This window comes from Callithrix jacchus, chromosome 1, assembly GCF_049354715.1.
Source record: "Callithrix jacchus isolate 240 chromosome 1, calJac240_pri, whole genome shotgun sequence".
In the NCBI taxonomy this organism is placed as follows: Eukaryota; Metazoa; Chordata; class Mammalia; order Primates; family Cebidae; genus Callithrix; species Callithrix jacchus.
The window spans coordinates 206,707,236-206,734,441 of NC_133502.1; the positions used below are offsets into that span (position 1 = coordinate 206,707,236).

At 38.3% G+C, this 27,206-nt stretch overlaps 1 protein-coding gene across 40 annotated transcripts in view; it reads right to left on the reverse strand.

The window, feature by feature from the left end:
- Positions 1-27,206, reverse strand: part of RBFOX2 (RNA binding fox-1 homolog 2) — a 287,551-nt gene that overhangs the window by 98,893 nt on the left and 161,452 nt on the right. For 4 of the 40 annotated variants that reach the window (XM_078339571.1, XM_078339551.1, XM_078339603.1 and 1 more), the window contains exon 1: positions 7,091-7,479. The exons of the other annotated variants lie outside the window; for them this stretch is intronic. In XM_078339571.1, coding sequence (XP_078195697.1) covers positions 7,091-7,135 — 45 coding nt within the window. In that variant the 5' untranslated portion in view covers positions 7,136-7,479. Of the gene's footprint in view, positions 1-7,090; positions 7,480-27,206 lie in introns of those variants that run through there. 40 annotated transcript variants of the gene reach the window in all.

The window sequence follows — 27,206 nt, forward strand, 5'->3', positions numbered from 1 at the left end:
GAAGGAGATAAAAAGCAGTCAAATTTTCTTAAAGTAAGTAGAAAATGGGCAGGTGAGGTTCACTGGAAGCAACAGCAACACAGTGTATTTTTGGAAAAAATCTAAATCATATTAATGGCATAATTGTGTTTTCAGTTCTATATTAATTGAAATAAACCTCAGAATCACTATATATCAATCTCTGAATGCCCTCGTTCATTACACTGTTCTCAACAAAAATCCAGGGGCACAAAGAAGACAGACTACCCCCCCACCCCAACAACCTTGTCCTTAGAAAAGCAGCAGCTATCTTGATGCTTAGGTATGACTGCAGCCTCTATACATCTTGGAAAGAGACAAGGCCCCAAGGTATTTTATTGTTTTGTTTTATTTTGTTTTTAAAGAAAAGGGCAAATGAGGAGTTCCCATATGCAAAAAAGTCTAAGACTAGGATAAAGGTTTCCTCAGGCCAGGGATTCATGCTACTTTTCTATATTTAGAACAACTATTTTACAATGCAAATAGGCTTAAAATTTTATTACATGAAATAATTGGTATGAGCTAAAAAAATGTTATAATGATTTTTATAAACTCACTGAATGACAGGCTCATAGTGAGGTCTGACTGGCACAATGATATTCTGAAGTGTGTCCCTGGCATTATAGAGGACAATTTGCTCCCTGGTGTCTGAGAGAGAGAAGAGCAATTGAGCAGCCTGGGTCTGACCCAGCAAAACTGGAGTCCCCTAGTGGCTGAATGTGCCTGGTAATGTACCAAGGAGAAAATCATTTTAGAACATTTCCTGTATGTATGTGTGTTTGGGAGGAGAGGAACAGGCAGAAGCTGGAGGAAAGCTCTGGAACAGGGTGGGCACAGTGAGATGTCAGCTCATGAAGGAGGGCCTGCCTATCTACATGGACCAAGCCCTAGCCTCTGGCACAGTGCCTGGGACATGGTAAGTGCTCAAAAAATATTTATTAAATAAACAAATGAAGAAAAGAGGCATTTCTCCTTATAGTCTCAATTCTTTAACTGTTTCCTCAATGTTTCATCTAATCTCCACAACCTCAGCTTCCATACTATTCAATTGAAATTTACCTTGGCTGGGCGTGGTGGCTCACACCAGTACTCCCATCACTTTGGGAGGCTGAGGTCGGCAGATCACCTGAAGTCAGGAGTTCAAGATCAGTCTGGCTAACATGGTGAAATCCCATCTCTACTAAAAATTCAAAAATTAGCTGGGCGTGACAGTGAACATCTGAAATCCCAGCTACTTGGGAGGCTGAGGCAGGAGAATCGCTTGAACCTGGGAGGCAGAGGTTGCAGTGAACGGAGAGCATGCCACCACACTCCAGCCTGAGTGACAGAGCGAGACTCTGTCTCATTTAAAAAAAAAAAAAAAAAGAAAGAAAATTTACCTTACTGAAGTCACCAAAGACCTCCAAATGATGGCCAAATTCAAAGGACATCTTAAGTATTCTTTGATTTATCTGTGGTATTTGGCATTCCCTTCTTTAGGAAACTCACTCGTAGCTTAAAATGGTATCAGTCTTTCTTGACTTTTCTTTTTCCCTCTTAACCGCCTTCCCCATCATACTCTTCTTCCTCTATTAGCCTCTCAATTGTTGTTGTTACTTACAGGTTTTATCCTCAGATCTCCTTTTACTGGACACCAAGAGGTTCTTAACCCAAAGTGCATGGTTCCTAACATAGGCACCCCAGTGGAAATTTTTGTTACATGCATTTCCATGCAGAGAAGATCTGTAGTTATTTATCAGATTCTCACAAGGGTCCAAAACTCGACGAAGTTAACACTGCTAACCACACTTGCTCCAGGTGTTCCAACTCATTCTATCACTTCAGTTACCACAAATTTACTCTGACAGCTGCCACATTTCTATTTTGAACCCACACATCTCTTCTGAACACCATGTTTCTGTTTTTATTCCCTTGAATATGGCCGACTATATGGCTAATTTATCCTTCAAGGCTTACTTCAGAAATCCCCTATTCCAGAAAGCCTTTCCTGACCCTACCTGTTCCTGCATCTAGTTTAGGTACCCCTTATCTGTGAGCACACTTTACCTTAGCACCTAATCCATGGTTCGTAACTACTGGAATTACTGGCATAACTATGACTAGACTATGAGCAGTCTAGGGTAGAAATCATGTTTTAGACCATACCCCCAGTTCTTAACCCAGATCTGAATACACAGTAAATGAGTATTTGTTGAAATCAAACAATAATTCTTGATTTTTATTACTCTAGCCATTGATTTATTAACACATGGATACATCAGAATGAGGAACACCTATGGAGTTATAAAAATATTATAAAAGCATTATTTCTTCCAAGAATGTACTTGGAAATATCTTCAAATTTATAAATTTACTTCAGGTTTTTTTGTTGTTGTTGTTGTTTTGAGAAGGAATCTCACTCTGTTGCCCAGGCAGCAGTACAGTGGTGCGACCTTGGCTCACTGCAACCTCCACCTCCCAGGTTCAAGCGATTCTCCTGTCTCAGCCTCCCAAATAGCTGGGAGGAAGGCACACACCACCATGCCCGGCGATTTTTCATATTTATTAGTAGACACAGGGTTTCACCATGTTGGCCAGGCTGGTCTCAAACGCCTGACCTCAGGTGATCCACCTTCCTCGGCCTCCCAAAGTGCTGGGAGTACAGGTGTAAGCCACCACGCCTGGCCTTACTTCAGTTTTATCTTCAGTATCTTTCAGAAATCTGAAGCTGAAAGGAAGATGTATAAAAAGAGTGGGAGAAAGCCTTCATTTTCAATTTTAATAGTTCAGATTCTAGACAAAGTAATACCCACTCATTAAAAAAAAAAAAAACAAAAAAAACTTTAGGTTTTCTTGCTCTTCACAATTTTATATAGAAGTGACTCGACTTCCCTACCGTCCACCCACATACCAGCACTGCTATAAAAACAGATCCAAGAGTCCCTGTCTAGAAGGCAGGGCTTGCTCCAACTTTCCCAGGCTTCCTCTGACACCCAAGTGAAAGGCACATTAAAGGGAGAGCATTTCCTGCAGTAATAAAAACTTGTTGGTATAAAGGCTCTTCACAGCATGCCCCCACACAATAACCCTAACCAAGTATAAATAACAATTTACACCTAACAGATATTAAATACCTTCCCAGAAACACCTCTAACATAATACCACTCTAATATCCTTTGCCCCAACATCCCCCTTGACATAAATGAAGTCAAATTATAGCCAACTATTATTTCCCTAACTTTATTTCTCTAGTTTAGGCAGAGTTCAGTTATATAGAACTCATTCAAAAAAAAAAAAAAAAAAAAGAGGAGAGGGTGTAATTTGAAATCAACTGCTTAAGCTCTTATAGGCTTATTAAAAACAATCCTCATTTATTTCCTGTCACCCCAAAGTCAAATATTTAGCACAAAACCACAAATAACATAAACTAAGACATCAGTAAGGTCTAGCAAATCAGAAAATTTAATTCACAAATTACTATCTGTCTTTGGGTAACTTATTCATATCTTTAAGAAATCCCAAACCCCAGATAATTAGGGTCATACGTACAACTGAAATTATGTGTACACTGTATTCTATGAGAGATTAAGGAAAAGGTTCTCAGACAAATATGAAAATGAATGGGATGTAAAACAAATTTATCAATAACTGGGTTTTCAAGAAGATAATACATGATTAATCTGTGAAAACCAAAGAGTGCTGTTTCTCCAACAATATACCATAAATATGCCATGTCTCTATTATTAAATTACAGCAAATTTTGCTATCTTGTTCACCACTAATATCCCTGTGCCTGGCATAATACCTGGCACACAGTAGGTACTCAAAAAAAAGTTGGTACACAGTAAACTAATTCAGAATGAGAAAATAAATTCAAGTTATATAAATTATATAAACTTGCATGTTAATATAATTACACAAACTATATAAGTAAATACATTTATATTGTGTGTATGTATTGCTTAACATCAAGGTCAACTTCCCATGAAGAACTGGACAACCTATGGGCTAATTCACTCTACAGCATTTTGCAGACCTGAGCATACCACAGTGTCAAAAGTGTCCTTTAGGCCAGGAATGGTAGCTCATGCCTCTAAATCCCAGCACTTTGGGAGGTTGAGGTGGTAGATCACCCGAGGTTGGGAGTTTGAGGCCAGCCTGGCCAACATGGTGAAACCCTGTTTCTACTAAAAAAAAAAAATAGCTTTTTTTGTGTGTGGGGGGGATTATAGGCGTGGTGGTATACACCTAGGGGAAGGTTGCAGTGAGCTAATGCCATTGCACTCCAGCCTGGGTGACAAGAGAGAAGCTCCATTTCATAAAAAGGGTGTCCTTTAGATAGGTTAGTTTGTCTCTCAATCTTCCAGATGCCTAATATCCTTAAGCTGTCCTTGGCCACCCTAAACCCTCAAATCAGGAAATTTATCTATACCTCCAATACTTTAAGACCCCGCTTCCTCTTCCTCCTATTGCCCCATTTGCCACTTGGATGACAGTTTCAGTAAAAGTGTCTAAGGAAAACCTGTGATAAAAGACAATGCCCTTAACTTACAAGTTACATTTTAACCATCTGGTTAGAGGCCGTAAATGTTTAATCAGAAAAAGTGTGTATAAGAATAATTTCAGGAACAGTTTCTTAAACAGATTTGTCTGGGCAGGGAGACTACATTCTTTGTCCCATAAATCACAAGCCAGTACCTTATCTCCTTACGCTGCCTGATTTTAATCTAATTTGGCCAGATCGGGTTCTACAAAAATTCTAACTAATAAAATAATCATTTTCAATGGCACACTCTTAAAACAGGCACGATTTTAACAATATAAGCAATGAAAGGTCAAGTACCTAAAATATTTTCTAACGTTCTGTTGAAGATAACTCACTTTGTTTCATTAATTCAAAACTAGCAATTTTAGAAATAATTTAGAAATAGACGTAAAACCTTTCATTAAAAAAAAAATCTATTCAGTCATGTCCTCCATAACATCCAACTGCATAATGCATTAGTATAAAACTGCAAGCATTATGCAATGAAAAGCTTGGCTTTAAGCATAAGAATATATAACAGAAGCTAAAAAATACATTTTATAACCATAGTTAAGAGTCTGGGTAGCAACCAACCATCCAATACTCATTTATAACTGCCCTGAAAAAAATTGTTACCTTAAAAAAGTAATAAATAAGATCTTAAAATAGCTTTGGGTCCTTCAATTTAAAATTGCTTTTTCAATTAGAATGAAGAGTAAACCCTTAAATTTTAACATCCTATCGCCTCCATTTCTAAAAGACTTTAATTTCAGATAGATTAAACCTACTAAATGGAGTAAAGCCAGGAAAGTGTAGTTTCAAATACCGCGTGCTACATTTATCAATACTAAATATTAATAACAAAAAAAATTGGGGGGTGGAAAATTCATCTTATTATGAATTTTGATTACAACTTTGCTGCAAAAAAACTTTTATCAAGTCACATCATAATTTCTAAACAGAAACTCTTTAATCCACCCAATAATTGGGTGAGGGGGAGGTCAATTTCCTTTCTCAAAAAAATTCAGTTACATATTGTAATTATGTTTTCATATATCTCTAATACTGCAAAATTCACTTGGGAAACATTTTTACTTTTTCACCTTTTTCCTCGAAGAATTTTACTTATAGTTATTATAATTCCCATACTTTACTAGCTGTGGTTCAGAAATTTACTGTTCACAGATGTTTCTCATTGAAAGCACATCAATATTTACTTACAAAATATCTGGTTCTATCCTACTCTCATAACACTTCCAGCCTTAAGCTGTTACAAAGACCAAGCTATTGTTTTATGTCAGTAGATTATATAGTTCATAGATAAGTGAAATCCACAAATATATCAAAACCTCATTATGTAAATATAAATAAAATACTCTTAATTTGAATAATCTAAAATAATAGAAACAGTTATATCGTTAATATAAAACATATAGACCAATGTATCAGAATATAGTTAAAGAGAAGCATAATCACAGCCCCTGCCGTATGACTGCAATACTGATAGCTTTAGACATAAATGAAAGCTGTGTGTTTACTCCAGAGAGCTTCCCCAACAGGCCCAATCCAAAATAGCTTGGTTTAGCCTTTAGGCCCCAAATACCTACTAAGTTGTATTAGTTACTTCACTATTTCTTTTAACTCTATGCATTCCTGTCTAACCTGCAACTTAGGTACTAATTATTAGGGAAATGGCCATTTGAAAGAAAGAAATAATTAAAGAAACGTGAAAACACAAACTACAACAAACTGACAGGCCAAGCAGTATCTTTAATTCAGAATTAATTGTATTAACTGTTTCTATTTTCTTATTCTAAGTTTCCATTACAATATTTCAAACAGTCATGAAAGCTGAGAGATCATCTGGCCCAACTCCTTCATACAAGAAAACTAAAGTCAAGAAAAATGAAGTTATTTAAGCATGAACATGGTAGTGGTTAACACTATAGCTGGAACCAGAATCCAGGACTCCTAACCTCAATTTTCTTACTCTAAGATATTCAGAAATATGCTTGGTAATGACCTAACATTTTCTGATTCTAGATTTCAACAACTTAACAAATAAGAAGTTACTAATCCCATCACAAAATAGTCTAACATGTTAGACTAAAAATAGTCTGAAATAGTCTTAGTGGGGAAAGATGCCCTCTACTTTAGATATTATCTTTTTGGAAAATACAGCAACATTTGGAAACTGCCATCTGTAACTCTCATCTGCTCAAAACAAAGCCTAAAGTTTATTATAATATGACAGTTTTGTTATGCGACATTTATATTGCCTAGCCCACCCTGTTCAAAACACACACACACACACACACACGCACGCACGCACGCACACACACGCGAATCTCTCCAAAGTTTCCGAACTTCTAGGATTGAATGCCAACCACCTCTGTCTGGCTGTCAATACTATAAATTCAAACCTCTTGCTACATAAATTAGCAAAAAGCATTGGGAAAGCTAGGCTCTGAATGGTACCCCGTCAAAAGAAAGTTTGTAGGCATCTAATTCCACCACAAAGCTTCACATCAATCAAACATTATCTAGAAATTATAACCCTTAGCTTACCTGGACAACAGGATATTGATAATCCATACAATATACACCATACATAGCAAAAGGGGAAAAAATCTTCAGATAAGGACAGTACAAAAAGTGTCTACGTTTTTGCCTTGTTTGAGCTGGCTGTCCTGTCCAAAGGAGTTAAGTAGCACCAAAAAAATCCTTTGCTGACCTCCAGTCTACGCAAACAGGTATGCTGGCTCAGCTGATGAAGTTGGAGCTTGGTTCAGACCAGGCCTCCACCCGAACAGAATGTGATAATACACAAAAGAGATGTTCAGGAAAAAGCAAAAAGCTTTGAGTTACTAGTTGCAGACTGAAAACTACACTGAAGATTTGCTTTTGCTGTTGGTTTTAAATTGACAACTCAACCAGAAACTCAAGAGGCAGGGAATGACAGCCAGGGAAGAGAACACAGGCTCCTCACACTGGCACACAAACACAGTAGGAAGTATAAGGTATCCAGGAGCCAAAATAGTATATATGTTCCAGGCTTTAAGTGCGTCAGAGAACAGTCCCAATCCAGGACATGGAAAGGCAGATGGGACTGGTATTACTTCTTTATTCTTTCTTGGGCGGGGAGCGTGTACCCGTGTGCACGCAAGCGCATTCTCTCTCTCATACACACGCACACACACACTACACACACACTCTCACACACCCTTCTCACTGTCTTCGGCAGAGACAGGTGTTAGGATTAACAGTATAAAACCCTTCTGCCATGGAAAAGAATGGAAGAAAAAAGTCACACTGATACATGCAGTAAAGGGATCCCTTTCATGGCACTGTACGTTTTTGTATCTTTTAACACCTCCCTCACTGTGCTTTAACAGAGGCTAGGACAGCTGGCAGGATCAGCACTAGAAAAGAAGAAGGTGGCCCCCAACTCTGAGGCAACATGAGTCCACTGGAGGCCTCCAGATATGCAGGGTACACTTGCTCAGCTGTTCCAGTCAAACTTGGAAGGATTAACTCCAGCTGTCTGCAAAAAGGTGGGGGTGGAAAGGTCTTTTCAGAAAAGCCAGTTGCTTTTCTCCTTTTAGGAAGCTGCTATACCCACCCTACCATTATATACAAACACACATGTGTACACATATTTCTTTTTCTTTTTTTACATATTTCTATAACAGATATTAAAAACAGTAACAAACATGAACAGGTGTTAGGTTTGTCTGACAAAGCACAGTAGCTTAAAGAGTTGGCTTCCAGAGCCTAAATGGCCCATCTAAAATCAGAGACTTGCTAAGTAATTCTTAGAAAATGGACACAGAGTGAGCAGAAAGAGAAAGTAAATGTTTATTAAGAGACAAGCCAGTTGTAACTATTGATTCTAAGAAATCTTCTATTTGGGACAAGCATTCGAAAGTTCAAAATGATAAATAATTCTAAATAAGTTTTAGGGCTAGGACCCCCTTAATCTTGGAGAGCCAGTAATATTGTCACATGCTTTTGGATAATTAAACCATGAGGATTCAATGCGACTGTGAGGACGTCTGTGAGAATTTAAGGATTACACGCCCTCCAGGCTCCCCGCCCCATCAGTGTAATTTTTCTCCTTTTATGGTCACTGCAATTTATTTTAGGACTGTTCAGAAGAAGCTGATTTTTATGAGTCAAAACGGCTTCAGCACATCTCAGGATGGTATTCTTGGTTAAACATTTACCTGGATTCAGTCCTAACAGATTAGGAGACCACTATATTAGATTATCTCCAAATTGCTGGTATTCATTCTATGTGCATTACACATGAAAAACAAGAATAAATCTATTTAGCATAATAAAACATTTATTGAACATCTATTGCATACAAAATATTATACTAAGTCCTGGAGAAATGAATAGACACAGTTCTGTTGTCAATGAATTTACAGTTTACGGGAGCAATAAAGACATCAGTAAAGCCAGAAAGCAAAACAATGCTACAGCATAAAATTAAATATTGTAAGCAACTTCTCATACATGGAAAAACATTTTTTTAAAAAAATTACTCTTGGCCAGGTGCGGCAGCTCACACCTGTAATCCCAGCACTTTGGGAGGCTGAGGCAAGTGGATCACTTGAGGTCAGGAGTTCAAGACCAGCCTGGCCAACACGGCAAAACCCTGTCTCTACTAAAAATATAAAAATGAGCCAGGCGTGGTGGTATGTGCCATATAATCCCAGCTACTCGGGAAGCTAAGGCAGGAAAATTGCTTGAACCTAGGAGGTAGGGGCTGCAATGAGCCGAGATGAGGCCACTGCACTTCAGCCTGGGCAACAGAGCAAGAATCCATCTCAAAAAAAAAAAAAGAGTTGCTCTTAATAAACAGTTTTATAGTCTCTCTCACCATTAGAACTATAAAACCTGACCTTGTCAATTCTTAACAGAGATTATCAAAGACTTGTAACATTTCAGATGTGCTTTGGCACACCTTAAAGAACTGTAATATACAGTCAGCCCTCCTTATCCTTAGGTTATACATTTGTGGATTCAACCAACCACAGACAAAATATTTGTGAAAAAAGCAATAAAAAAAACCAATACTGTACAATAACAAAAATATAATACCAATTTTAAAGATAATACAGTTATAAGAATTATTTATATAGCATTTACATTGGTTTAGGAATTATAAGTAATTAAGAGATAATTTAAAATCTACGAGAGGATGAACATAGGTTATATGCAAATACTACACCATTTTATATAAGAAACTTGGGCATCTGCAAATTCTGGTATCAGCATGGGTGTGAGAGGGTGGATCCTGGAACCAATTTCCCACAGACATGAGAGGCCTATATATTATTCTAACAGTCTCCTGTATAGGTATTTAAATGGTAATTAGGAAATAACAAAAGATTGGGTGCAATGGCATGTGGCTGTAGTCCCAGCTACTTGGGAGGATCACTTGGGTTAGGAGTTTAAGTCTGGGCAACATAGTGACACACAAAAAAAGAATGTTTCTGCAATAAAATCTTATGCTAAATTTCCTCCTCAAATCAAATAATTATTAATCTTTCTTCTTCCCTATACTCTTTTGCCATTTCTTTTTATTTATTTGTTTGTTTGTTTGACGGAGTTTTGCTCTTGTTGCCCAGGCTGGAGTGCAATGATGTGATCTGGGCTCACTGCAACCTCTGCCTCCCAGGTTCAAGCGATTCTCCTGCTTCAGCCTCCTGAGTAGCTGGAATTACAGGCATCTGCCACCATGCCTGGCTAATTTTGTATTTTAAGGTAGAGAGAGACAGGGTTTCTCCATGTTGGTCAAACTAGTCTCGAACTCCTGACCTCAGGTTATCTGCCCGCCTTAACTTCCCAAAGTGCTGGGATTACAGGTGTGAGCCACCGTGCCCGGCCATTTGGCCATTTCATATATAGCAGTACAGCAGGATTAGTCACATATACACTTATGAACTAGTATCTAAAATCACTATAAAATCTTCTAAGATTCTTCTTGATATGAAGACCAGAAAATGATATGTCTTATAATCATAAAGGGCCGCAATAATGAACTATGGCTGACTAACTTAAACTTCAAGAGTTAACCCAGTTCAATATTTGGTGACTTAATTATAGAAGACAAAATTCCCAGGTGCTGTTGTATTTAAAAAGAAAGATAGTAATTCAAATTCTAAAACAACTGATAAAATTTAAGCCTGAAAGTGATCTCCAAATGGTACTGAAGGCCTTGTCAGTTTCCAGAGAGATTTAAATTATTTTAGACTATACATACAAAATGAAAATATATGACTGATGCATTACTAAACGAAAAAAAAATACCGGGTGCAGTGGCTTACACCTGTAATCCAGGTGTAATCCCAGCACTTTAGGAGGCTAAGGCAAGCGAATCACCTAAGGCCAGAGGTTCGAGACTAGCCGGGCCAACATGTCAAAACTCCATCTCTACTAAAAATACAAAAATTAGCTAGGTATGGTGGTGGGTGCCTGTAATCCCAGCCACTCAGGAGGCTAAGGTGGCAGAACTGCTTGAATCTCAGAGGCAGAGGATGCAGTGAGCCTGGATGGTACCACTGCACTCCAGCCTGGGCAACAAAGTGAGCCTCTGTCCCCTCCAAAAAAAAAAGGAAAAGAAGGCCGGGCGCGGTGGCTCACGCTTGTAATCCCAGCACTTTGGGAGGCCGAGGCGGGTGGATCACGAGGTCAAGAGATCGAGACCATCCTGGTCAACATAGTGAAACCCCATCTCTACTAAAAATACAAAAATTAGCTGGGCATGGTGGTGCGTGCCTGTAATCCCAGCTACTCAGGAGGCTGAGGCAGGAGAACTGCTTGAACCCAGGAGGCGGAGGTTGCGGTGAGCAGAGATCGCATCATTGCACTCCAGCCTGGGTAACAAGAGCGAAACTCTGTCTCAAAAAAAAAAAAAAAAAAAAAAGGAAAAGAAAAAGAAAACGATTATGTTTTTAAATAATGTGTTATAGTTCTATATTTTTAAATGAAATTATATAGGGGTATGCACGCATGTATCCATGTGTACATCAATCAATAAATTATGTATGGAATTAAGACTTTGAAAAGCAGTGCTGCAAATAAAATTTTTTAAAAACTAAAAAATGTATGTAATTAAGTTTTAGTAAGTCACCTATATACACATATATGTAACATATTGGTTGACATACACACCAATATATGCCATATGTATACACATACCATTATATACCATAAATACACATTTTATGTAACATACATGTTCACACACACTATATATGTATATATACATATATGTCAGCCCATACATACATACATATGTATATGTATATATTATTTTTTAGGCATTAAGACAAACTAGCACCTCCAGGGGGTAGAATGGGGAATGGGGAGGTGGCTGGTTTTCACTTACTAATTTAGAGATAAATTCCCAATCGTTCAAATACACTTAAATTAGCATTAACTGCTCCTATAATTTAAGTTTAAAGGAACCAAAATAGGTTCTACTTTCAATACAAGCACTTTAAAAATTACTAATATTCTCTTGGTCTCTAATTTATATGACTAAGCTAAGCATGGTGGCTCACGCCTGTAATCCCAGCCCTTTGGGAGGCTAAAGCAGGTGGATCACATGAGATCAGGAATTTGAGATCAGCCTGACCAATGTGGTGAAACCCTGTCTCTGCTAAAAATATGAAAAATTAGCCGGGCAAGGTGGTGCATGACTGTAATTCCAGCTACTTGGGAGGCTGAGGCTGCAGTGAGCCGAGATTGCGCCACTGCACTCCAGCTTGGGCAACGAGAGCAAAACTCCGTCTCAAAAAAATAAATAAATAAAAATGATAATATGACCGCATTTGCTTTACCTAACATAATATCATAACTATAAATTTTCACTTAATACTAGAGGATATAGGCTGGAAGTGGTGGCTCATGCCTATAATACCAGCACTTTGGGAAGCTGAGTCAGGAGGATCACTTAAGGCCTAGAGTTCAAGATCAGCCTGGTCAACATAGTAAGACCTTGTCTATACCAGGAAAAAAAAACGCAAATAAACAAACATTAGCTGCGTATGGTGGTACACAGCATGTGCCTGCACTCCCACCTACTCAGGGAGGTGAGAAAATCACATGAGCCTAGGAGGTCAAGGTTACAGTGACTTATGATCACGCCACTGTACTCTTGCGTGGGTGACACAGCCAGACCCTGTCTATTGGGGGGGAAAAAAACAACTAGAGGATATGGACAACAAACAATCTTAATCTTTAGATATATGATTAAAATATCTTAGCTAGGTTCTGCCAAAACCATGCCCAGGTCTGGCTTAAATAATCAGCTCTTCAGAAAAATGTCAAAACAACTTCATATTTGAATTATAACTCTTATATTTTATCTTGCCTTTTAACCACTTCTTTCTGTAACATTTTTTAATTGTTATACTTTGAAGACTTAGTCAAACCAAAATTCAAAATAATACTGATGGCAAAAAAGTGAATCTTTCACCTATAAGACAAAACATAATACAGAAAAATCAAATTATACATTTGAAGGGTTTCTCTCTCCTTTCTTGATATACTCTTTCTTCAGAATAATGTAGCCTCAGTTATTAACAGAAAGAAATTACATGGATGGATCAGTAACTCAGCATTGTTTCAGTATTGTTCCCATTTATCAAAATGATTTTAAAAATAGAAACAAAAAATGAAAATATTTTCAACTCAGAATTTACTCCTAAGTGATTCTCCTCATCGGAATAGACTCGGTATTTCCTTAAAATTTTAAATAATATCTCAAAAATTCTAGAAATAAAAGGACTGATTTCCCACAGTAAACTCTAGAGTTATTGGCTAATGCCAATCTATTCCACTTTAAAGTTTACACTCCACAACATTATAGATGCGTTTACAGTATTAAAGTTCATGTGTCCTGATGAATAAGAAACATTAATTCAGAAAACAGTCCTTTATATATATGTCCATACATATCTTTAGTAGAGACATGCAATACTAATCCACTTTTTTTATTTTTTGAGACAGGGGTCTTACTCTGTCACCAAGGTTGGAGTGCTGTGGCACAATCTCAGCTCACTGCAACCTCTGCCTTCCGGGTTCAAGGATCCTCCCACCTCAGCCTCCCAAGTAGCTGGAACTACAGGTGTGTGCCATGGCGTCTGGCTAATTTTTTCTATTTTTTGTAAAGATGGAGCTTTGCCATGTTGCCCAGGCTGGTCTTGAACTCCTGCGCTCAGGTTCACCTGCCTCAGCCTCCCAAAGTGCTGGGATTATGGGTGTGAGGCACCACACCCAGCCCCAATTCATTTTTCAACATAAATTTTAAGACTTGGGTTGGGCACAGTGGGTCACGCCTGTAATCCCAGCACACTGGGAAGCATAGGCAGGTGGACTGCCTGAGTTGAAGAGTTCAAGACCAGCCAGGACAACATGGCAAGGCTCCATTTCTACAACATATTAAAAAAAAAATTAGCCAGACCTGGTGGCACACGCCTACAGTCCCAGGTACTCGGAAGACTGAGGTGGGAAGAGTGCTTAAGCCTAGGAGGTAGAGGTTGCACTGAGCCTGTGCCACTGAACTCCAGCCTAGGTGACAGAGTGAGACCCTTTCTCAAAAAAAAAAAAAAAAAAGAGAGAGTTTCAACACTTAGTATACTAAGAATGTCTGTTGAACAGAAATTAATGATATCAGGGAGAAACAGACATAGACTTAGAAAGAGACGTGGTTATTCAAAATCTAGACCTAAAAATAGACCTGGTATTCAAAAGTGAGATATTTAGAAATGATCATGAGATTTAGACAGTTTAAGTTTTGCTGCCAGAGGACACGGTTGGTGATGCTGTAGTGTTATCTGTACATCAACTACAACCCTTGTGATCTCAAGACTTACCAAGCACTGGTTAAGTCCAGTCAATCAAATTAACCAGAAAATATTTAAGATTCTTGTCCTCCTCTCCTATTCTCTCATTGCTGTTTTCTTTCCCTTTTGCCTATGCCACAATCCTGCCAAATGTTCAGGGAGATTAGCTATGTATGCCTCAGGGTAGAATGCTTTAGCAAAGATTGCAGAGATTTCTCCTTCCAGTATAAATTTGGTTTTACTAGCAGTATTTTTTTTTTTTTTTTAATAGCTGGGATTACAGGCACGCGCCACTGTGCCAAGCTAATTTTTTTGTATTTTTAGTAGAGATGGGGTTTCACCATGTTGACCAGGATGGTCTCGATCTCCAGACCTCGTGATCCACCCGCCTCGGCCTCCCAAAGTGCTGGGATTACAGGTGTGAGCCACCGCGTCCGGCCCTACTAGCAGTATTTTTACATGATCTCTAAGTCAGTCAGTCTTGCATATTTCTAATAAAATATTTTGCCTACATACCCATCCCCAGTCCCATCCTCATCCTTCCAGCTCAAGCCCTAGCTCTTTTTTTTTCCCCTCCTGGCCTCTAGAACTGACCTCTTTTTGAAGTTGTCTTACCCTAGTGCACAGGGTAATATGGAATCTTTGGAACCTTGTAAAAATTTTTTAAAAATCTTTAAAGACTGCAGGCCAGGCATGGTGGCCATCCCTGTAATCCCAGCACTGTGGGAGACTAAGGTGAGTGAATCAAGAGTCCAAGAGATCAAGACCAGCCTGGCCAACATGGCAAAACCCCATCTCTACTAAAAGATTCCATATTTTTACAAGGTTCCAAAGATTCCATATTACCATGTGCACTAGGGTAAGACAACTTCAAAAAGAGGTCAGTTCTAGAGGCCAGGAGGGGAAAAAAAAGAGCTAGGGCTTGAGCTGGAAGGATGAGGATGGGACCGGGGATGGGTATGTAGGCAAAATATTTCATTAGAAATATGCAAGACTGTCTGACTTAGAGATCGTGTGATCAGTTTATTTGACTATGGGTGCACTGTGGCAAATGACAAGAGAAGTAAGTAGGTTCATTACGCAGGAACCAGGACATCCTGCTATGTATTTCAGATCAGATCTTTAAAGACTGCAGGCCAGGCATGGTGGCCATGCCTGTAATCCCAGCACTGTGGGAGACTAAGGTGAGTGAATCAAGAGTCCAAGAGATCAAGACCAGCCTGGCCAACATGGCAAAACCCCATCTCTACTAAAAATACAAAAATTAGCTGGGCATGGTGGCATGTGCCTGTAGTCCCAGCTACTGGGGAGGCCAAGGCAGGAGAACTGCTTGAACCCAGGAGACGGAGGTTGCAGTGAGGCAAGATCACATCATTGCACTCCAGCCTGGTGACAGAGTGAGACTGTCTCAAAAAAAAAAAAAAAAAAAAAAAAATCAAGAAAAAAAGAAAAATCAAGAGGGAAAGACTGCTACATAAAATAATGTTTTGTGAAAATGGCTCTGGTGTCTGCAGGTAAGAACAAAAAAGGGAACAACCTGAAGGTGGGGGGACCAATTATCAGCTACCATTACAACAGGCTACAGATGATTAATGCACAAAATACATGATGTGCAGTAAAAATAAAGAAGGTATAGATATATAAGACATGACAAAGACAACATTCACAGTAACTGGAGACTGTCCACATGCAGGGTATAAGAGAAAGGTTCTAACTCTAGCTGACTAGCCAACTAAGAATAACACTGCTAATACAGAGAAATATAAAGCACAAACTGGTTTGAAGTAACGGTAGAGAATGTCTAACAGGTACTTGGGGTTGGAAGTACAGCAAGAGGAGAGGTCAGGGTTAGAGATGAAGATCAAAGAGGAGAAAAAAGAGAAATAGCCATGGCCATAATGGGGTTGAGATTTCTTCTCCCTACACTGATATAGTCCTCAACATTTATTAAACATCAGTCATGTGCTCCAAAAAAAGAAAAGTAGAGAAAAAAGAAAAATAGGGGGTGGAGAGGAGACACAGATAGATAGAAGGCAAAGGCTGAAAATAGAACATTGAGGAATACTCACTTCAAGAAGGCAGGAATAGAAACAGAGGATAAAAAGATTAAGTATAATCGTGTACTATTCACAAAACCCAGGGATACAGAGGATATCTGTTTCTTTTCTTCGATCTCACATCCTTTATACTAGGGAAGGTATTTCATACATTGATACCAGAGGTGAATATATAACAATGCCAAGTAGAAATCTAGAAAGGTTAAAGAAAATGAGAATTTGGAAATAAATGACTGAATTGAGCAAACAGGAGTTAAACAGTTTTCAGAGCATTGTTTTACTAATATGGGTAAAAAGAATGGTAGCAAATCTGATAAACTCAGGGTCAGAATGAAAAATAGACATAATGTCTGTATATAAATTTTAACAAACTTTCTATTGGCATACTTATTTCCAAGTGGCAATGAAGTATGAAACTAATTGCTGATACATTTAACTACCCACAATTGCCTCTATCAAGGAGAGTTTTTATTTTGTTTTGGTCTTTGTGCCTTTGAACATATTTTCTTACCCACATTTCAAAATGCCCAAATCTTAAAATGCTACCTGAAATGTCATCTGCTCCACAATGCTCTTCCTGATTACTTCCAACCAGAAGTAATCTCTCTCCTCTGAACTTACATGGCACTTTCTATTTGTTTTTAAGATATACTTATCTATTAGATGAATTCTCTAAGGATAGACCTGTCCATTCATTTTCATATTTCTCGCAAAGAATTAAGCTAAAGGCTGGGTGAGATGGCTCACGCCTGTAATCCCAGCACTTCGGAAGGCCTAGGCGGGTGGATCATTTGAGGTCAGGAATTTGAGACCAGCCTGGCCAACATCATGAAACCCCGTTTCTATTAAAAATACAAAAAATAACTGAGTGTGGTGGCAGGCACCTGTAATACCAGCTACTTGGGAGGCTAAGGCAGAAGAATCGCTTGAACCAGGGAGGCAGATATGGCAGTGAGCTGAGATCTCACCACTGTACTCCAGCCTGGGTAAAATAGCAAGATTGTGTCTCAGAAAAAAAAAAAAAAATTTTTTTTTTTTTTTAAGCTAAAACGTATTACACAGTATAGGGCTCATCAGTATATGAAAAGAGAAGGTCTGCAATAACTTCAAACTACAAATCAGAGGTAACTGAATGAATCACCAAATACAGACCATCCCTAAATTAAGTCAGTTAATGTTCATTCAATCATGGTATCTTCAACACTGCACGAAGGTCTACAAACAGCAAAAGCTATTTAAAAGCTGAAAATATACGGCAGAAAAAGTAGAAAATAATAAACACAAAAATGGCATTTGATAAATGCCATGCTTACTCCAATATGGCTTGGGAGAAAATAAAGCAGCAACTGCTACTATAGCCGCCACCACCACCACCATGTAAAAGACAACCCAGAAATATTTCACAAGCAATTAATGCTTAAAATGTACTTTAAAAAACTAGTAAGCATTTTCCAGATGGATTAGGGAGATGGTGGGGAGTCTTGAGGCAGGGGAACAACTTTTCAAGTGCATAAAACAGCATGGCATACATGAAGCCATACTTCCAGAAAGGCAAGCAGGTCAGTATATCCAAAAAAAGTCAAAAGCCTATTTAAAAATATCCATGTAAGAGAGTTCTGTTGATTCTAAGGTAGTATGAAAATTGTAAGATTTTCTACACCAATAGAAATATTACATTATACCTACCAGAAAACAGCAAATCCCAGTTAAGTACAGAAACACTCCTTTGCATGACACATAGTACAGAAAGGAAGTATAGGTAATAACAGAGTAAACTATGGTATTGCTGAAATGCATGACTCTATTTTGGAATGAGAGGCATGGCATACAAACTGGAGGCAAGAAATCAGTTTCGTTAAAAGTGTCCTTTTTTGGGGCCGGGCGCGGTGGCTCACGCCTGTAATCCCAGCACTTTGGGAGGCCGAGGTGGGTGGATCACGAGGTTGAGAAATCGAGACCATCCTGGTCAATATGGTGAAACCCTGTCTCTACTAAAAATACAAAAAATTAGCTGGGCATGGTGGCACGTGCCTGTAATCCCAGCTACTGGAGAGGCTGAGGCAGGAGAATTGCCTGAACCCAGGAGGCGGAGGTTGTGGTGAGCCAAGATCGCGCCATTGCACTCCAGCCTGGGTAACAAGAGTGAAATTCCGTCTCAAAAAAAAAAAGTGTCTTTTTTTTTTTTTTTAAAGACAGGGTTTCACCATGTTGGTCAGGATGGTCTTGAACTCCTGACCTCAGGTGATCCGCCCACCTTGGCCTCCAAAGTGCTTGGATTACAGGGGAGAGCCACCATGCCCGGCCAAAAGTATCTTTTATAACTCAGTAAATGATAGGACAATAATTATTCACTTTTTTTTTTTTTTAAAGTAGAGACAGGGTCTCACCATGTTGGCCAAGCTGGTCTTAAATTCCTAACCTCAAGTGATCTGCCCACCTCAGCCTCCCAAAGTACTGGGATAACAGACACAAGCCACTGTGCCCAGCCATTAGTTATTCTCTTTAAATTCACGAAGACAATATATAAAGGTTAAGGGCAAGATGTAAAACTTTTGGAGCAGGAAATAATTTTAAATATTCTAATAGTATTAGGGAAACATGCCTAAAAATAATTTCACATACCTTATCATATACAACAAAACTTTTTCCTCTCCATAAAAACTTTTACCTCAACTAACTGAAACATCTTTTTGATGAACTACAAAAAATGGTCATCATATTTCACAAATCCTCCATCAAGAAGCGGAATGTTTTTCTTCTGCCCCTTGAATTTTAGCCTTGTGACTCACATTGGTCCTGGGGATATTAGCAAATATGACACAAGCAGAGGCTTGACAGGTGCCTGTTCACTGGGGCTTGTCCTCTCTTGCTACTCTCTGGAACCCTGACACTACTGTGTGAAGAAGTGTGAAGGACGAGACAGCAAGTGGACTACAGATGAATTGCTCCAGCTGAGGCCCCAGATCAACTAACCTGCCAACTGCCAGACATGAGAGTGAGGTCATATAGACCATTCAGGCTCAGCCAATGTGGCCCAGACTAAACCAATCACCCAAACTCCTGACCCGCAGAACTGTGAGCAAATAAATGATTAATACTTTTTGTAAAGCTATTAAGTTTTGGGAAAGCTTGTTACACAGCAAAACCTAACTGACACAATTTCACTGCGTAACATGAAGATGTAAACCTCAATACTGACACCAACGCCACACTGTCTTTCTGCAGGCTTCAAATCAGGCTATGTTAGTCCTTCGACTTTGTTTTCCGTCTTCAAAGTTGTTTTGGCTATTCTAGGACTTCGGCATTTCCATATGAGTTTTAGAATCAGCTTGTCAATTTCTAAAAATATCTGGCTAGGATTCTGATTGAGATTACACTGAATCTATAGATCACTCTGGGAAGAATTAACATCCAAGAGTATTGAGTCTTTCAGACTATGAACACAGTGTATCTATCTCTCCACTTCATTCCACTATTCAAATAAAGGGTTTTTAAAGATTATGACTATCTTTTCTCTAGGGCTGTACTGAAATCGAATGCTATACCTGAGGTTTTGTGATACCATTTCTTCTGAAGTCTACTAGATCCCGTAATACATCCCTGTAAGACTGTATGGTACTGGTGTCAAGACAGAAAAAATAGATCAGTGAAACAGAATAGGAAGTCCAGAAATAGATCCACAGGTGCAACGGGAATTCAGTGGAGAAATAACAGTCTTTTGAACAAATGGTGCTCAAACAACTGGATATCGACACAATGAAAATAAACCGAGATTTATACTTCTTTCCATATATAAAATTTAACTCAAAATGGACCACATACCTAAAAATGTCAAAGATAAAACTATAAAACTTCCAGGAGAAAAATTCTGTGACCTTGGATTACGCGAAGATTTCTAAGCTATAACAATAAAAACGCAACCCATAAAAGAACAATAAACTGGACTTCATTTAAAACGTTGTCTTACTAAAAGACACTATGAGGAGAATAAAAAGACAAGCCATGACTGAGAGAAAATATTTGCCAAGTATACATCTGCTAAAGGACTTGTATTCAGAATGTATAAGAACTCTCAAAGCTCAACCATAAGAAACAAAACAACCCACGGTTTTTAAAAAATGGGCAAAAAAACCTGAACACTTGATTAAAAGAAGACGGTAAACAAGCACATGGAAAGATGCTCAATATCATTATTCACTAGAAAATTAGAACCATAATGATATCACTACATACCTATTCAAAAGACTGACAGGACCAAGCTTTGGCAAGGCTATGGAGGAACCGAAAGTCTCATATACTGCTGGTGGGATCAAAATGGTATAACCAATGTGGAAGCAGTTTAGCAAGTTCTTACAAATTCAAACACATGCCTACCATATGATCCATCTATTCTATTTATCCAACAGAAAAAAAAATGTAAACACTTGTATATGAATACTTATGTAAGATTTATTTATCATAGCCTAAAACTGGAAACAATCCAAATATCCATCAACAGGTAAGTGACAGTGACAAACAAACTGTGGTATATCCACAATTACTACTACTTAGCAATAAAAATGAATGAACCATCAGTATATATTCAATAACATGGATAAATCTCAAAATACTTAGGCTGAGTAAAAGAAGCCAGGCAAAACAGTATTTATTGTATGAGTCCATTTTTATAAAATACTAGAAAATGCCAACTAATCAATAGTGACAGCAGGTAAGTGATTGCTTGGAGATGTGCTGAAGAGGTGAGGGCATGTTGGGAGGATTACAAAGGGGCATGAGAAAACTTATGGAGATGATTAATATGTTAATTATCTTGGTTTGGGTGATTTCATGGGTATATATATGTGCCAAAATCTAACAAACTAATTTTATATAGGTGCAGTTTACTGTATATCAATTATACCTCCACCCAGTTGTTAAAAATTAAAATAATGGGCCAGGCGCGGTGGCTCATGCCTATAATCCCAGCACTTTGGGAGGCCGAAGCGGGTGGATCACGAGGTCAAGAGATCGAGACCATCCTGGTCAACAAGGTGAAACCCCCTCTCTAAAAAAAATACAAAAATTAGCTGGGCATGGTGGTGAGCGCCTGTAGTCCCAGCTACTCAGGAGGCTGAGGCAGGAGAACTGCTTGAACCCAGAAAGCGGAGGTTGCGGTGAGCCGAGATCGTGCCATTGCACTCCAGTTTGGGTAACAACAGCGAAACTCCGTCTCAAAAAAAAAATAATTAAAATAATAAATTATTGTCCCTTTTTTAATGCAATGAATTTTTGAAGGTTAGTTATTTTATTTGGAGGAGGGGGACTGAGAAAAGGAGATGGGGGAAAGGCATCGATCTTCCCTAAAACACTACAGAAAAGTCTTTTGAAGAGGAAGACTAATGGCAAATTACTTCTGATCAGTCTAGATTATCCCCCTGCTAGATACCCGCTTTAGCCCTTGCACACATCATCTTCGCTTTGTCATACATATCATTTCTGTCTCTCCCACTTTAAGAGGGCAGGTTCTACATAGTCTACCTTCTTCCTTAAAGTATCCCTAACACCTAGCAGAGTGCCTGGTTGGTGTACATAGGCAACAACACACGTTGCTAAGAGTTCAGGGCTCTTTCAAAGCCAGGCTACTTGATTCAAATGTTAGGTCCATAACTTCTTATAACATCTTAGCTGTGTAATTTGAGAAAAGTTATTTAACACTTCTCAGCCTCAAGTTCTTCGTCTGGAAAAAGAAGATAATAATAGTACCTATGTCATGGGGCTGTTGTGATGACTAAATCAGTTGATATAGGATAGGCCTGGCATACCGTGGTTGTTATTAAATTATAGCTGCTGTTACCGGCATCATTGCTGTCATTGTCATCATCTCTGATAACTGAAGGACATTTAAAAGAGATTGAGAATTATCTGAATTATGAAGCTAAATCTATATCTGAGGAATAAGTGGCCTCAACAGGAGGCAGAAAGCATATAAAGAACTCTGTAATTGTGTTAGGCAGAGAAAAGGCAGCTGGGGGCAGGGGAGAGCACCTACACATACCTAGCACAGGGTAATACATTTCTTCATTACATAAACGTATTTCTGTATTACATAAACATAAATCAAGTGAGAAGACCATGCCTGACAAACAAGGGATTATCAATAAATAAAGGAAAAGAGAACACTGAAGTGATTTATTTTATTTTATTTTTTTTTGAGATGGAGTTTCGCTCTTGTTGCCCAGGCTGGAGTGCAATGGCGCAATCCCGGCTAACCGCAACCTCCGCCTCCTGGGTTCAGGCAATTCTCCTGCCTCAGCCTCCTGAGTAGCTGGGATTACAGGCACGTGCCACCATGCCCAGCTAACTTTTTGTATTTTGAGTAGAGATGGGGTTTCACCATATTGACCAGGATGGTCTCGATCTCTTGACTTCGTGATCAAGGTCTGGCCTCCCAAAGTGCTGGGATTACAGGCGTGAGCCACCACGCCCGGCCTGACATGATTTTTATGGCAAAGCAAATCTCTTCAAGCACAAAGCAGGTAACATGTTCTCTCTTTAAATAGTACTGAAAAACAGTCAGAAGGAATTCTCGCGTTCAAAATAAAAAACTAGCCCAAAAAGGAGGACATGGCATCTTGAGAATGTAACTGTCCCTCTTCTTGGACTGTGTTCACTATGCTCATGCCTTACAGATGAACTGCCAGGCATCTGACAGCTGCACCTGACTATCCTACCTACTGGGGACTGAAACAGGGCTCCGAGAGCAGCAATGCAGCAGTTGTGGGAATCCTTGGGTTAGCACTAGTCCCTTTATCCATTCAGACCTGTAATCTCTTCTGACTTTGATTTAATGTAGCAATTACTGGTAATGTGGTTTGAAGGAGATAAATGCCCAGCATAGCCGGCTGTCGTTTACTCTGCTCATGATGCAAGAACATTTTTAAATTAAAATCCCCTTTATGGTAAAGGAGCTGCTTCACTGAATGTTTCTGTGCTGCTCTGATATGGAACTTCCCCCAAAGCGGATTAGAAATCAAAGCTGCCCCTCCTCACTTCTGGCAAAGCATGCTTATATACAATTACTTCATCACCTAAAGTGAGTTCCTTAACCCTAAATTTTTCCGATTTATACAATTAGATCCTGGTAAGAATTTCTTCTGCTTCTCGGATCACAGTGTCAGCATTACACAATTTTCATTAACAATGATTCATCTCTCATTTTGCAAACAAATTGCTGTAATTTTCTTTTAAATTAATATGCAAAGGAAACATTCATAAACACACAGGCATAAAAAACTTTTTGCCCATTTGACTTGGAAAAGATAAAGTACAGCTAAATATAAAATATCAAAACTAAAGCCAGTTTCTTCTTTAACTTATAATACGAAGTTTTGCTACACTTTTTATATCTAGGAATCTTTTAATAATTAAGTCATAAGTGAAATAAACATAGACAGGTTCATCATGTCTACCACGGTTTTTCCCCATGACATAAAACCACCATAATGTAGCAACTTAAGGAATTTATGTTAGTTACTCAGTCTACATCAAAACTGTATAATGTTGGCAAACTATAGTTGAAAACAATGATGAGAATCATCACTCAATAACTAGAGGGAAAATAATCATGTGAAGCCTCAAGAGGGAACATGTGGCACAGGTTTATTGGTTGCTGAATCAATCAACAAAACTTTTGATCTAATTCTAAAACTTGGCACCCCCAAAAGTAGAAATAAGAAAAGTAATAACATACTTAAGATATATCACTTTGATTGCTTGGAGAGGATGATCACTGACAATTACCCTTTGAAAAAAGAAAGAAACAGAGCACAAGGTCTAAATCAGTTATATTCTGCAAAGTAGAATCAGTGACTTAAGGCCAAATGTGTATTTTCTTTTCCTAATGCACACAGCACAAGTTCAGGGCAAAAGTCAAAAGCTAAGAACTGACTTTTTGTTCCACTATAAGAAAACAGTGTCTTAACTGCAATTAATTCATCTATTATTTTTTGACTAAGAGCTTCTAAACTCAAATAACATCTCACTTTCAGAAGAGTGCCATATGCCTTCTCAGGAAATCCAAGGCTAAGACTAGATTCCCTCTCAGGAGGCCCTGCCAAGACCTACTTTAATCTTAGGTTTAAGAATACAGAACTGATGTCATCCTTGCAATACTAATGCTACTCTGCAGAACTATGCATGGCTCTTTGGCTCTCTGTGAGAAAACTGATCTTCTCTTTCAAAGAAAGAAGGATAGAAAGACAGATAACTTTGGAAAAATAATGGTATGAATATATACTACATATATGGATGGAGGGATGGATGGATGGATGGATGGATGGATGGATGGATGGATATCCTGGCTCTTGGGAAAAAAAGCCTGGCATGATTAATAAGATTAAAGAGGGATTTAGGATAAATAAGATGAAAGTCAGTATGATCCTTACAGGATTAAACCCCAAATCCTAGTATGAATCCAATGATTTTTTAAGATCAACACCATATAACAGGATTAAATCAATACCGCTTTTGTTTTCATATTGAAAATAATCACAGTTGGCAAAACCAGGCCTATAGCACCACCTCATCAGTTAAACACTAGAGAGTTCAGGACTAAAAATAGGGGCTTTTACTCTGATTAGGCTTGGTGATTGCCCTACCTACACAGGTCCAAAAACCTGTATCTTTAATTCCAGCATTCAAAAAGCCTGGAAAACTAAGTTTCTTTCTTCACTATCCTTTTCCCCTCCCCCATCTTTTTTTTGGATGGTGATAGGAAAGGGATTCACTTAGTGACAAATGTGACCTAAACTAATGCGGATATAAGGATATTATGATGTGAATATTCAAAAACATTTAGCTGCAAATAGATAAATATGATTAAATGGTGTGACCTCTTACCCAAATACTGGTGGTTAGCCTAATATAGGATACATGTGTGGCACATTCTTTCTAAAATCCAAGATTCCAAATTATAATACATACCTGGCTGCAAGAGTTTCAGATAAAGAACTGCTTTAGCTAAAAAAAAGGCAGCCATGCCATGAATAATGGCAAAATAGGGAAAAAAAATTAAAACTGTTAACACAATAAGCAACAACATGACAAATAATGGCTATGAAACTGTAGCCAGTGTGTCTAAGATGGGTATGCACTGGGGATAAAACAGAAGAGACAGAGATCCAGCTGGAACTATATATGCTACAGATTGATAATTACATCTTAATAACTAGAAAAAGAGTATATTTTAAGTAAAATTTCTAAAAAGGTTGGTTTAGGGCTAGGTTTTTAAAACCTGCCATCAATCAAAAGCAAACAACAACAAAAGACTTGTGGGAGTATACCAGAAAAGACCACATGAAGGTTTATTCAAACGGCATAATTAAATATGTATTTCCTAACCGCCTCTGTAGTCTTACGAGTCTTAGAATTTCAATTCCTAAAATAAACATAGAATGGCAATTTGAAACATAATATATATCCCATTTGTTTTGGAAAACATATCAATTTTCAAACTCATATTTGTATTCATAATTTCTAACACATTTACTTGGAGTATTTATATTTATGCATTAATTCACACATTTCTCTTTGACAGACATACTACTATTCAATTAACATAAAACTATAGACTTGTGCTTCCAGGAAGATGGAATACACATACTTTTCCCTATTCCTCCCACTAAGTACAGTTTAAACCTCTAGACATTTCATATATTAAACATAAGATGACTCCTCAAAGGCTGAAAGAAGACAGAAAACTAGACAGGGTGGTGAGTTCCTTGGGTTTTCTTTTTGCCTCATATATCCCAGACTTGCAGCGAAAGGACCTGGAAACACCAACAGGGACTAACTAAAAAAGCCCCCAGTGAAAGGCTCCTCTCAACCAAAGAACAAGAAAAGGGGCAGCCTAGCAAGACAGAAAACATGTAGGCTGCTTTAATCCAGTCAAACGCCACCTCACTCTCACTCATGCCAGCAAAGGCCAAGTGGGGAGCCTTTACGTCTTTCTACCCTGGCTAGGCTCTAACCAGGAGTCTTAACACCCGTCTAAGAAATATTACAGAAGTAGAGAGCCCTTGGAGCGCTACAGAATGTGTAACAGTATCTGTGTCAAATGTCTTGATTTCATAACTGCATTGTGGTTATATAAGAAAACACCTTCATTCTTAGAAAATAAATATGAAATTATCTAAGACTGAAGGGATTTACACACACTCTCTCTCTCGCTCTCTGAAAATGTACTTTCAAATGGTTCAGGAAAAAAGAGAATAGTAAAGCAAATGTGGCAAAATGATAAGAAAAAAAGCCTTTTAAGGTTAACAGATATATTCATTACCTTGCCTATGAGTATGTCACAGGTGTTTGCCTATGTCAAAACTCCATCAAATACCACGCTTTAAACATTTGCATGAATCTACAATTATCTCAAAACAAAGTTTAATGGAAAAAAAATCTACTTGGCACTGAAATCAAGAATAATCTGAGTACATCTGCCAGCAGTTTTATATTTTGATGTCACCCAGAATGTCATAAAGTGATGATGCCTAATGTTTGTAATTATTATATCATGTATTTCTTCCTTTGGAGTTACCAAATCATTGTAAGGGCTTTATAATGTATTCCTTGTGTTTACTAGACCCACGATTGCTCATATCATAGGACAAAATCAGTATGCAGAAATCACCTCGTAATAATAGCCTTTTTTACTTGTTATTCATGTTTCTTAAATACACTAAATATTGTTGCTTTGGTAAGGGTTACTAGTACTTAAAGAGATGGGCCTGC